Source organism: Aspergillus flavus, chromosome 1, assembly GCF_009017415.1.
Source record: "Aspergillus flavus chromosome 1, complete sequence".
In the NCBI taxonomy this organism is placed as follows: domain Eukaryota; kingdom Fungi; phylum Ascomycota; class Eurotiomycetes; order Eurotiales; family Aspergillaceae; genus Aspergillus; species Aspergillus flavus.
In genome coordinates, this window is record NC_092406.1 from 5,480,962 (window position 1) to 5,493,415 (window position 12,454).

The 12,454-nt window shown below is 49.3% G+C and overlaps 5 protein-coding genes across 5 annotated transcripts; 1 reads left to right on the forward strand and 4 right to left on the reverse strand.

The window, feature by feature from the left end:
- Positions 1-139: 139 nt before the first annotated feature.
- Positions 140-4,717, reverse strand: F9C07_2280112 (protein phosphatase 2A regulatory subunit A). The gene is made up of 11 exons (XM_041287847.2): positions 3,989-4,717; positions 3,809-3,914; positions 3,589-3,740; positions 3,045-3,536; positions 2,869-2,983; positions 2,672-2,816; positions 2,512-2,612; positions 2,126-2,463; positions 959-2,071; positions 281-830; positions 140-170 (listed from the first exon to the last, which is right to left on the reverse strand). The coding sequence occupies exons 1-9, from the start codon at positions 4,049-4,051 to the stop codon at positions 1,739-1,741; spliced, it is 1,845 nt and encodes a 614-aa protein (XP_041140090.1). The 5' UTR covers positions 4,052-4,717; the 3' UTR covers positions 140-170; positions 281-830; positions 959-1,738.
- On the reverse strand, positions 277-765 carry F9C07_2228711 (uncharacterized protein; the record flags this gene model as incomplete). The annotated part of the gene is made up of 1 exon (XM_041283856.2): positions 277-765. The coding sequence occupies one exon, from the start codon at positions 763-765 to the stop codon at positions 277-279; it is 489 nt and encodes a 162-aa protein (XP_041140091.2).
- F9C07_1147610 (uncharacterized protein) lies at positions 4,199-7,699 on the forward strand. Its single transcript, XM_041287858.2, has 9 exons — positions 4,199-4,981; positions 5,042-5,082; positions 5,147-5,166; positions 5,233-5,309; positions 5,370-5,499; positions 5,559-5,825; positions 5,880-6,121; positions 6,179-6,987; positions 7,050-7,699. Exons 1-9 carry the CDS (start codon positions 4,929-4,931, stop codon positions 7,211-7,213), a joined length of 1,803 nt encoding a protein of 600 aa, XP_041140089.1. The 5' UTR covers positions 4,199-4,928; the 3' UTR covers positions 7,214-7,699.
- Positions 7,700-7,750: 51 nt separating this feature from the next.
- Positions 7,751-8,902, reverse strand: F9C07_11086 (40S ribosomal protein uS3; the record flags this gene model as incomplete). Its single annotated transcript, XM_041287846.1, has 3 exons — positions 7,751-8,083; positions 8,218-8,531; positions 8,749-8,902. The coding sequence occupies 3 exons, from the start codon at positions 8,900-8,902 to the stop codon at positions 7,751-7,753; spliced, it is 801 nt and encodes a 266-aa protein (XP_041140088.1).
- A 179-nt stretch (positions 8,903-9,081) lies between these two features.
- On the reverse strand, positions 9,082-12,231 carry F9C07_2280116 (protein phosphatase). The gene is made up of 3 exons (XM_041287845.2): positions 11,895-12,231; positions 11,344-11,826; positions 9,082-11,283 (listed from the first exon to the last, which is right to left on the reverse strand). The coding sequence occupies exons 1-3, from the start codon at positions 11,916-11,918 to the stop codon at positions 9,532-9,534; spliced, it is 2,259 nt and encodes a 752-aa protein (XP_041140087.1). The 5' UTR covers positions 11,919-12,231; the 3' UTR covers positions 9,082-9,531.
- Between the last annotated feature and the right edge of the window lie 223 nt (positions 12,232-12,454).

Sequence of the window (12,454 nt, forward strand, 5' to 3'; positions counted from 1 at the left end):
ATATTACTATTTCTATAGTCTGACAAAATACCTTCTCGAACAAACAAGACAATGACGATTGTCTCCCCCAGACCACGCAGATTCACCCAAGTCCTATAATAAATCTGTCGGTCCTTGGGGTATCTCAATAGCCGGATGGTCAATCCTCTCCCGCAGCACCCTCGCTCGACCTACAGCCCATACATTTCCCATGAAACAAGATGTCTATTCATTTTCGTATCTTACACAAACAACTAGGCTTACTATATACTATAGGTACACCATCAGGTTAAGCATCTACCCCAGCAGCAACCCACACACCCCATTGAGAGCTGAGGCACCCAAGGCCTCAATCACGAAGATCTGCGCCTGAGCCACATGGAAATACGCCGCAATACACAACAACACCACTAACGAAACATGCCCATAATAAAACATCTCCCTCCTAGCCTTAACAGAAGAAGTCGGCCACAATTGCACCCAGAATGCAGTACGCAATGGCCGGACAAAAAACAGGATCATGAATGCGAAGGTCAGGCCGCCGAATCCCCACTGGACATCCGGGTCTTGGATGCGCTTTGCGAGCAAAGATCCGAAATCTGGATGACTGGACTGAGCGAAGAAATTTAAATACAGTGCCGCATGTACGGCTAGTAATGGGGACATGACTATCCTGCCAAACAGGCGGTGGTATGGAGTCAGTGCTGGTTGCGAGATAGATGTTAAGCTGGACATCATGGATGGTGTGGCTGGGTTTTTGGAGTTGAGATAAAATGCCGGGGCCATGAGAACTTGAAATGGTAGCTGGGAAAGAGCTACGTGACCCAGGGCTTTGGTGAGATGTAGGTAGTCTGTTCGTGCGATGGTTAACTTTATATAACTTTTTCAATTGCCTCAGAACTGATGGGTGTGAATAAATACGGGGCGAAAGCAGTTCAGATGATATACAACGGTTAAATGAAAAAAGGAAGCAGCCTACCATTGCCAGAATTCCATATCGAGAGGCCCAACAGGCACGCCAACCAGGTAATACAGATAGTATACTGCTTACGTGTCTCTGTCCAATTTGCAAAAGGGGGCAGATCCCACCATGACCTCCGCCTGCGGCCGGTTCGGGAGTCATTCGGTTTATCTCTGGCTCGGAAGTAGCTGTTATATACCCGTACAAGTATTATAAAAAGTAAGAACGAGCATTGTGCATAATATCCGCGCAGACCTAGAAGTTCACGGCGATGCTGTTTCTCCGTGGGAGAGACAGAAACAAAGTGCCAAGGCCACTGTAATGACATCGGGATGTCGTTTATAGATTGGAAAGAAGAACCGAAATGGCAACAAATCCTTCACAAGAAGGAAAGAAAGTGGAAGGGTGGTAGTAGAACTTGATAACTGGTATGGCGACTATTTTTGGGTGTCTTAGTTATGCATTGCTTACCAGTGGCTAGCCCCTGGATCACATGATTCATCAAATACCGATAGGCATGCATAATACTCAATGACCGCGATACGTTTAGCTGGAGAGGTCAAGAGGGTCAGGCCTTGCATTATTAGATTTATGCACGATTATTGAACAATGGAACAAGAAGACTCTACATGTAAAACGCCTTTAAGCATTTCATCCCAGTCAGATGCTCTGACCATTTCTAAGGTAACAAAATTGACAGTCCTCCCAGAAGTAGTGTGAGTGCCGTTGTATCATTTCCCACTCGCACTGAAGGGCCTTCATACAGCGTGGGAGCATCTATCTAGCTAAGTCAACCGCCTACGGTGAAGTCTGCATGACCTCGTCATTACCGCCCGCAGCAGTTGTTGCGAAGTACCTGACATCCACATCGTCGTCCCCTTGAAGCTTCTCCAAGCTGGGAATAATTCTCTGCTGAATAAGGTCCTGACTACGCGGCGATGGCGTTGCAGTCTTTCCTTCCACGTTAGCCAAAGTCCCCTCCGCTGGCAAGCGTCGCAATGTGTCAATCAACACAGCATAAGACTTGGCAACGTTGAACCGAATATTTGGGATCTCGTCAGTGACCAATCTGTCCAGGATGGGAAGAATTGAGTTCTCAATGATATCTAAAGAGACGACAGGTGCGAGTGTCTGGAGAGGATGTTAGCTGGGTTTACATTTCCGTGGGATATACAATATACGCACGGAGATCGCGAAGCAAGTTGTCATTCTGTAAAGGTAGTTCGGGTGCTGTCCCATGGCCATAACCTTCGGGATTATAGAACCCTTAGCCCAGTCAACCCCAAATACCTCCGTGAGCTTTCTCAAGTTCTGCGTGGCAGCCTCTCTGATAGAGAAGACGGTGTCACCAAGCCAGCTCATACAAAGATCGCTGAGTTGCTCGTCGAAGAACTTAACCCCCAGTTGGCTGGCGAGAAGAGGGATATATTCGATGATAGCAAGACGGACACGCCATTGCTTGTCTTCCGCTAGTTGTACAATAGCGGGAAGAAGCGACTGAGAGAGCAGCTCAATGCCAATAACTGCGAAATGTTAGATGATGAAACTATGTCATCAGATTCCAAGCTTACCATTGTTGACCAACTCCAACTTCGAAATGATGTGCAAACGGACATCAGGGAACTCATCCTTGAGCATTTGGAGGAACATAGGGAGAAGGTGAGCGATGGTCCTGGCAATAGTTGTAAGCTTCACTAGTTCATCATTTTCAAAAAAGTTGGTTTTACTAACTCTTCCTTTCCAAGGATCGGGGCAAGTCCGCTAATCTGAGTACCCAAAGCCGCACGCACGTGCTGAGATGGGTCCGAAACAAGGTCTTCCACGCTGGTCATTATTTCATTAAGCAGTGTCTCCCGGTCGATCAAGCTGCAGAAGCCTATCTTCAGGTTAGGCCAGGAACCGTATCAAGTAAGCCGAGGAATAAATACCTGGAATCTGGCCAGCAATCGCAGTACGGACTTCAGCCTCTGTATCCTTCAAGAGCTTAACAAACGAGGGTACCATATCCCGAGTGATAACTTCTTCGTGAACAGCTTTAGCGATCTAGGAAGAAGGATTAGAACAAATAGATGTAAACTGATCATGCAATGCTAGAAGGGAGTACCTTTTCATATCTGTCGGCAACCATGTATCTGACTCTCCAACTCTTATCCTCAAAGAGGTTCCGTAGGGATGTCAGCAAAACACCGTGGCTAGGCTGCTGCTCCTTGGGGATCTCCTCGGCGATCGAGATAAGAATATCAACTGTAAGCAAGCGAACGCTGTCCTGGTCATCACTGGCCAGATATTGAAATAGGGGTATCATTTCTTCGATGACAACTGGGGTCTTCATTTCCTTGACAAACTTCGCCAAGTTGTTGGCAGCCTGTCTTCTCACCATAGGCGTGTCGTCATGTACCAGACCTCCGAAATATTGCCGGAGACTCTGCTGCAACGCTTGGCCAGACTTCTTGTATGGAATGCAATAAAGACCCGTTGCAGAGACTTTCGAGGTGAACCAGTCGGCTTTTGACAGACGTAGGACCATAGGGATGAAATGTTCTTCGATCTGCTTCTCGGAAAGCTGCTCGCCGATCTTGTTGAGGGATTCAACAGCCTAGTGCTCTGTAAGCACAGGATCAACGGATTCATTCGTTGTTGTATCTTACCTTCTCCCTAACCAAAGGTTCCTCGATAGCGGCCAGGTTCTCAAGGGGGGAAAGGAGAACATGCCCATATTCCGGACCACCAACATATTCTACGAAGTTGCCCAGTTCTTCACTCAGCGCAGTCAAAACTTCATCTTCGTCCTCGACAGAGTCTGCGATGGCTTGTGTTAGGTGTGCTCTGCTTTCCTAGCTGGTCCACGAGTGATGGCCGGAGACTGACCGTCAAGAAATGGAATGAGTTCCTCCCGGGTCCTCTCAGCCCCTAGAGCCAATGCAATGGTAGAAACGCGGTGAATAGCATTGAGACGAATGAGGACATCATCGTGCTAGAAAATCCGGGGATTAGATCTGTCGACATTTATGTGTAGGGGCACCGCGCCATCAGGACGGAGTACCATACCTTCAACTCGTCAATAAGAACGGCGATAGGGTAGAGCTCGTCGTTTTCACCCTGACTCTCCATCTCGAATTCGTTTACTGTATGTTATGCTTTCAGGCAAAGGAGACGATTAGAGAGGCGAGGACGTGACAGGTCCAAGTCCTCACTTAGACCACTGGTCGATCTGATATCACGCGAACGCGGCGATAATTACGGGGGGGTTTTCTAAAAAGGGTGGGTTGTCATATAAAGTAACGACAATTTGCGGAGGCTGCTCGAATGCGGATTAGTTTCAGCTGTCGGGAAGAGTATCGGTGGTATAGGGAGGGATAGGTGGTTTGCAAGATCCCCGGAGCGAGAGGTTTCGTGGGGTTTGGGCCGCCGCAGGACAAGTGAGCAATAATAGCAGCAGTATCATACCTCGACAATTGGACCGGTACCGAGCGAACAATCGTCTGGCGTTAGTGTATCATAAGATATTAAAATGTTCAGAAAACAAGATAATGGAAAATAATAACAAGGTGGGAATAGATTTGACGGAGATCGCGAGTGGAGGGGAAGCTTTGGTCTGGAGGAATCTTGCGAAGGTGACGGTCTGCTGGTCACCGTGACTTTGGGAAAGCAATGGGGCTTGTGGCTGGTGCAAGGCGTCTTGCGCAGTTAATCTGCCGTTCCGTAATGAATTTAGGGAGGGGTGTAATCGGTGGCGGTGCACGGAGATGTGGCTGGCGCAGCGCCCGCCTTGAGGGTCAAGCCCCAAGTAAAAGTGCCACGGACTTCATGACTCCTCCACCGGTGGCATACTTAGACTCAGCGCAATCACTGAACCCCGCACACGGACACTTTTGCCGGTTGGACTTTGGGTAATTCCATAGAGTTACCTTCTGTGCGTGGGAGGCTTACTGAACCCTTTCGAGCCCCAATCTCTTTATCTTGAATCGCAAATACCCAACCCCTCACCATGCCCACCATTTCGGTCGACAAGGCCGCGCTCTTCAAAGAGCTCGGACGGGAGTATGGAAGACCTAGCCAAATTGTTATATCAATTGCTAATAGTACTTCTTATGATATTAGGTACACTACCGAGGAATTTGATGAGCTGTGCTTCGAATTCGGTATGTCGGGGTTATTGAGAGAGAGTAGTTTTTTAGCGGGGCTCGCGCTGACTTGTTTAAACAGGTATTGAGCTCGATGAAGATGTAACGACTCCTCCCTCTACCTACCACCCGTCGCAATGTGGATGGACACTAAACGGAAACCTATAGACAACAAATTCAGACCGACCAATCGTGGATGGAGTGCAGGAGCCTCCTCAGCTCAAGATCGAAATCCCGGCCAACCGGTACGCATCTACTGATTCCCGGGTGATTGATATGTGATATACATTCTGAGACATCTGCAGATATGACATGCTGTGCTTCGAGGGAATCGCCCTCATGCTCAACATCTTCTTAGGTCGGAAGTCTCTGCCCAACTACAGACTGGTCGAGCCCGCAAATGGTGAGCTGCAGAAGATCATTGTTAAGGAGGATGTAAGTGGCTCTTAGAAGTTGCCAACGTGACGAACCCACGCTGAAGATATATGACAAAGACTACGAAAATCCGACCCTTGGTCTCTGGTGCTATCTTGCGGAACATCAAGTTCGATCAAGCTCGCTATGAATCCTTCATCGCCCTGCAAGACAAACTTCACCAGAACCTTGCAAGGCAAAGAACGCTCGTTTCGATCGGTACTCACGACTTGGATACGATACAAGGACCTTTCACCTACGAGGCCTTGCCTCCTAAAGACATCAAATTTGTTCCTTTGAACCAGACCCAGGAAATGAACGGAGAGGAGTTGATGGCCTTCTACGAGGTATGGTAACTGCATATGCGGCAGGTTAGGATATATGCTTACATCTGTAAACAGAAAGACAAGCACCTGGGTAGATACCTTCACATTATTCGCGACTCCCCTGTCTACCCCGTCATCTACGATTCGAAGCGGACAGTTTGCTCCCTGCCTCCCATCATCAACGGCGACCATTCTAAGATCACCCTGGACACTAAGAACGTTTTCATCGAGATTACTGCCCTCGACAAGACGAAGGTTGAGATTGTCAATAAGATGATGGTTGCGATGTTCTCCCAATATACTTCGGAGCCTTTCACGTAAGACCTCCTATTGCCTCCCAGTTCCAAGTTCCGGTAGCTAATCTCCTCTCATAGGATTGAGCCAGTTCAAATTGTCTCCGACCACAACGGCGAGACCAGAATCACGCCAGATATGTCTTCTCGTACAACTCAGGCCGAGGTCTCCTACCTTAACCAGTGCTGCGGCTTGAACCTCTCTGCAGAGGAAATCGCGAAGATCCTGACGAAGATGGCCTATACCGCTAGACCCTCCGCAGAATCCGCCGACCTGATCGACGTGGACATCCCACCTACTCGTGCTGATGTCCTCCACCAGGCCGATATCATGGAAGATGTCGCCATTGCTTACGGCTTCAATAACCTCCCACGGTCCTTCCCAAGCAAGTCTGGTACCATCGCCCAGCCCTTACCTATCAACAAGCTCTCGGACATCGTCCGAACTGAGGCTGCAATGGCGGGCTGGTCTGAGGTCTTGCCTCTCATCCTGTGCTCCCATGACGAGAACTTCGCCTGGCTCAACCGCAAGGACGATGGTAACACTGCTGTTAAGCTGGCCAATCCCAAGACACTGGAGTTCCAGGTCGTCCGCACAAGCCTCCTGCCTGGTCTTCTGAAGACCATTCGGGAAAACAAGCACCACAGCGTTCCCATGAAGATCTTCGAGGTCAGCGACGTAGCGTTCAAGGACCTTTCGCTCGAGCGTAAGAGCCGGAACGAGAGACACTTTGCCGCCGCATGGTATGGCAAGAACAGTGGTTTCGAAGTAGTCCACGGTCTTCTGGACCGCGTCATGGCCATGCTCAAGAGTGCGTTCATCACCGGTGAGGAGGGTCTCGAGAAACCCGGTATGAGCGACTCTCAGTACTGGATCGAGGAGCTTGATGGTAAGTTCTAGTTACCGCTATCACCCTGTTGCCATAGATTTGTTCCCTAACATACATTCCAGAGGCAACCTACTTCCCCGGCCACGCCGCTTCTGTTCACCTGCGAATCGGCGGCAAGGAGCACGTCATCGGTGCCTTCGGTATCTTGCACCCTACGGTATTGGAGAAGTACGAACTGAAATACCCCGTCAGCACGTTGGAGCTCAACATCGAGGCTTTCCTATGAGCGGTATGAGTAGAGCGAGCGAACGTGCGTAGATCTTAGATGTTTCATGGTTCATATATGTTTAGAAAGGTAGTTGATGTCATGAATGAGCATTAAAAGATAACAAAATAAAAGTGATATTGATACGAATGGTACTATCTATATCCTAACGGGATCGATGTGTCAGGCTAGCATTTCAATGTCGTCATTCTACAAGACTATAGAACAAGGGTCACATCCGCTTGTACTTTCATATCTACATGTTGGCCATGGTTTTATTGTTCCCGTGACTTAGTAATCGTTGCACATATTGAACCGTAAATTGCTTTTTTTATTTGCCCCCTAGTTTCGTATCGGACATTATCTTTTCCTACCTAGATGTTTCACTAGGAATTCAGGAACAGAGCTGTGGGACGGGAAGACGCTTTTCCTAGCTTGCTAGCGGAGGAAGATAACCAAATGGAAGATCATGTAGTTGTTTATTTGCGTCAGGTAATGATATCAGGTAGGACGACAGGAACGAAGAAAAAAGAGCAGGGCCTAAGAAAATGAAACCAATTACTCCTGCTGGAAAGTCTCCGCACCAGCACCCTCCTGGCCCTCGGCGGCCTGCTGCTCGGCAAGGCGCTGCTGCTCGGCAGCCTGCTGAGCGGCGATAGCCTTGGCACCGTAGTCCTGGCTCATGGGCTGGAGGACGGGCTGCTCCTCCTTGGGCTCGATGATGGTGACGGAGTCGGGGAGGGTCTTCTGGGGGCCAGCCTTGCCCTCGGGGTCGGAACCGCGCATGATCTTAACCTTGATACCAAGGACACCCTGGCGGAGGAGGACGTGACGGGTGGCGCTGTCGATGAACTCCTTAGCGGGCTGACCGGAGTGGATCATGAATCCGTCCTATAGCCAGATATATGTCAGCAATGCTGTTGATTTCCCTCCCTTCGTAAAACCGCAACGGTTTATTTCTCTCTTCACACCGCCTTTCTTCGCCGACAAAATCACGATTCATTGAGATATGCGAGAGAACGTACAGTGAACTTCATGGACTTGGCACGGGCAGCACGGAGCTTTCCGGAAACGACAACCTCGCAACCCTTGGCACCGCTCTCCATGATGAAACGGAGAACACCGTAGCAAGCACGACGGACGGCAAGACCGTTGAGGAGCTTGTAACGGAGGGACTCGCACTGAGCGACGGCGGAGAGACCGCGGTTCTGGACCTTGGCGGCATAGAGGGAGACGGAGTTCTCGGGGAACTTGAAGCGCTTCTGGATGAGGGAGGTGAGCTCGCGGATGCGGCGGCCCTGCTCACCGAGAACCTCCTGGGTGTGGGTGGCACGGATGACTGCAGAGAAAAAGAGCATCCGTTAGCAATCGTGTATGATCCTTTTCCGACAATTTTGCACCAGTAGACATCCAATTCATTCCGTCTCATATATTTTTCTTTTTTTTTTCCTTTTGAAAATTTGTTTTCCCTTCCATTGTTTATCGCTCAATCCTTCTCGACCTCCCACAAAACAAGTGCAAAGAAAAAGCAATGGAATCTCAATCGGGCGACGTACTGATATCGGTGACGGTGGGAGTGACACGGACTTCAACGCCGGAGTAGCCCTCCTCAGCCAGCTCGCGCTGGAAGAACTCGTTCAACTCGGCATAGAAGACACCGTCGGCGACGAACTTGCGGCGCTTCGAAATAGCTCCCTGGACAGCAGCCATGATTGCGTTTCTGTTGGGTGAAGTGAGTTGTCGAAGAAACGGCCGAGGACGCGGTGGTTGCGGAGCACCAAAGTTGGGAAGTCGTTCAAAGGCGAAATAATCTGCTGCCGTTCGATCAGTTTTGAACAGTCGGCCTTTAGTGGGGTTTCTGCCCGTTTAGGGTTTCCCCTTCCCAATTCTGTGATAGGGTTAACCCTGGCCCGTCGCTTGTGCCCCTTCCCTTTTTGGACCTAGCCTGCCCAGCCCGTCCGCTGGCCTCAGGCACTTCTACTATGGGGCCCTACAATCGAACCTTAACCACTTTAGGTAATGAGCTCTCCATGCAGTGCAGTGTTAATATTTCTATGTAGTCAAACACTTTCCATCTTGCTATGCTCACATAGCCAATAAGTCCAGTGCAAGCCATGAAATGATGGGTTTATCGTTCCCCTTGCTGTATCTCTCTACTCAGACTGAGAACAACTGAAAATCTGAAGAACAAACAATTGACAAGCCAAGCACACAGTCATGCACATATTCATAAGCGAAGATTTATGCCCATCGCACCCGGACCGATACCCTGCCAGTTCCCGTAGATATACCGATTCGTAAACATGCCCTAATACCAAACATTTTTTTTCTTTACTCGTTTATCGCATCTCGACTTCAAGTTGACCCATACTTTTGGGGTCTTGCCCATTCTCCTTCTTGGAGAAAGCCAAACTCGAGATCCCCGATGTGACGGCTGCTATTCCAGCTGAGGCAGCATTGTGAGCCCCTTTCATACCAGTGCTACTGGTGACAACATCCTGAGCTGTCTCAATGCCAGTCAGCACCGGTGATCGTTCCCTATCAATGTTCTCACGTTGCGCAGGAGGAGACCCAGTCGAACGAATACCGTTCATTTCAGCATCCGTTCGACCAAATGCTTCACTCCACCATCTGACTTCATTGAGCCGTGGGAATATGAGACGTTCTTTCCCACGCTTATGGTCATCAATATGGGAATCGTATTTCGCGTTAAGAAATTGTTCTCTCCGGGCGAGGAAATAATCCCATACACTCCGAGTGCGCTCCTTTGCTTTCGACTCCACACGCTCTTTTTCACTGTTATAGAGAAATGTGCCGTACTGGCACGAGTAAAGATGATACAGCAACCGGCGTAAAAACCGCTCGTTAAATTCGAACCGTGTCGGGTATTGGTACAGCAGTTGATAGGTTGCATCGAGGAATTGATGAAACACTGGACTAGTCTCTTTCACTTTCGTCATCTCCTTTTCGGGGGTAACCGATCTAGGAGCGGAACTGAGTTTCTTGGGACCAGGAGTGTCTGAATCGTAGCTTTGCATTTCTCCATCGGACTCGGGAAGAGAGTCACGACTTGTGTTATCTCGGTTGAAGAATCCTTTGGCACTAAGGAATGCATTCTCGATGGCTTTGCCCGCACCGCCGGCCTCCCCGAAGCCACGACTGGAATCACCCCCGATCCTTTCATTTTCTATCTGGAACCACTTTTCACTGTTCAAGTGTCCAGAGCGGTGCCGAAACATGTGCCCAAAGGAAAGCCAATCCTTCTCCACCAGCACCATGAAGCCCTCCATCGTACGATAATAGGGGTCAAGACATATCTGACTTAAAGCACTAAGCTGACCGGTCCGATCCCACCCATCCGAGCAATGTATCAATACGTGCGAGTGTTGAAGGCCAACTTGGCGGGCAATCAAGCCCGCGCCGTCTAAAATCCCAGTAATATGCTTTAACCACCCACTGCGCGCAAGCTGGTCTCTATTTGGTCCTAGCGGGGTGACATCTGAGTCCTTCAAAGTATCAATCACCTTATTCAAAGAGTCCCTCATAACGTGGATGTTGTCAATTCCGAGATATGCTTTGGTCGCAAACTTATAATTGTCCATGTTTTCCGAGCCGAGACCAACAGCCTGCATCGCAAATGCATTCACCGTCGGCCGTGCATCAACGATCAAGTTGTGCTGTTGAGCACCGTATACCTGGTGCTTGCCATCCGAGTCCCCGTGGAATGACGTTAACAGCTCATCCTCCAAGTCTTCCGCCCTAGTCAAATCAGTCACGGTCTCATCATTCGCATCGCCTTGCATTGAACCAGAAGATTCTCGATCTAAGTGCGCTGGGCAGAAATTTGCCAGCGGTCTCTCGGAACGAGAGGTGGAGAAAATCGCAGCTAATAACTTTTCGTCTTGAATGCTTCGATTTCCACGCACACCCACCAGGGGTTGTGAGCTTCTTGTGATCGAGCAGTTATTAACGGGATGAAGATACGTTAACACGGGAACTCTTGCCCTAGACCGGTATCGCCCCGCATAGTTAAGCGTATTATCAGAGATGGAGGACGGAACCGGTAAGAGCGCAGGATACGTCGGGGAGAACTAAGGAAATCCGTCCATGTTAACCACATTCTCGAACCCACTACCAGAGTAGGTTATTACCGTATAATCCGTATTGATCCGAGAGATACGCCAGCCATGGTTATCCCGGTCTACCCCCTGTCTTGCCCACTCTTTCAGTGGGTCGTATAGCTCCCAACCGTTGAGCTCCCGCTCGGGAGGTGGTGGCTGGTAAGTGAAAGCGTAAAGTTTCTCGATCCGCCCCAGCTTGCATGTCCACTGCTTTATACTCTCATAAACATCACGGCCTTTCGTCTCGCTGGCGAAATAGAAGCAAACGAATGCAAAGTCACGACAACGCAGACGAATTGACGACGGTTGACGCGAAGCAGCCGGAGCGGGGCGGAAGGTACAGAAAGAGATGATAGGATAAGTGATCCAGAGCTCTCTCGGTCTAACGGGCGTAGCAGAAGGTTGCGCACTGTCCGGCAGCGACGGTATATGGGAGAAGATGATATGATGAGGGGTGAGGTGGAGGGTGCCAACAACCTGTTCACCACGACGCGCCAAGGTCACATCTTCAACCTGCAATCACGGATGAGGAGAATGTCAGGAGATCTTGAAACTTGAAGCATAATCGGCAGTCGGCAAACCTTAGCGACCCGTGTTCTCTCCATGTCTTTGTTGTTTGCTATATCCGCATAAGCTTCATGACTGGGCGTCGAGGGGAACAAATTGGCACTGGTGCTATACAGGAGGGGGGTCCTGTAGTTGAGAAGTCGCTTTTGGCCCGGAGAGAGTTAAATGAAGTCAGAAAAGAAGGTGGAAACCAAGGAAAGGTAGGGTTTTGGCACGAACTTGCGTGGACCCTTGGGAAAGTGACAATTCAATTTGGGCCAACGGGACGGATTTGGGACTCGAAAATGCGGAGCCCCTCGCCTAGTGACCTTTTACTTCAAGGCCTAACCTTAATCAATATAAATTAGCCCCCGTCATCCCTTGTGTTAAATTTAGACCACTCTCTATAGATCCATCCTTTACACGGTCTACTGACACACCGTATTGCTTTCTTCTTTTTATTTTTCTTTGTTTTGTTATCGGGGAATTGCCGAGATGGACAAATATTTTGTATTTGTTTGCGACGAATCTCCTCCTTTCGGTGTATCATAACTAAAGATTACGAAAGAGCAGCTCAAAAATTATACCTCCAAGG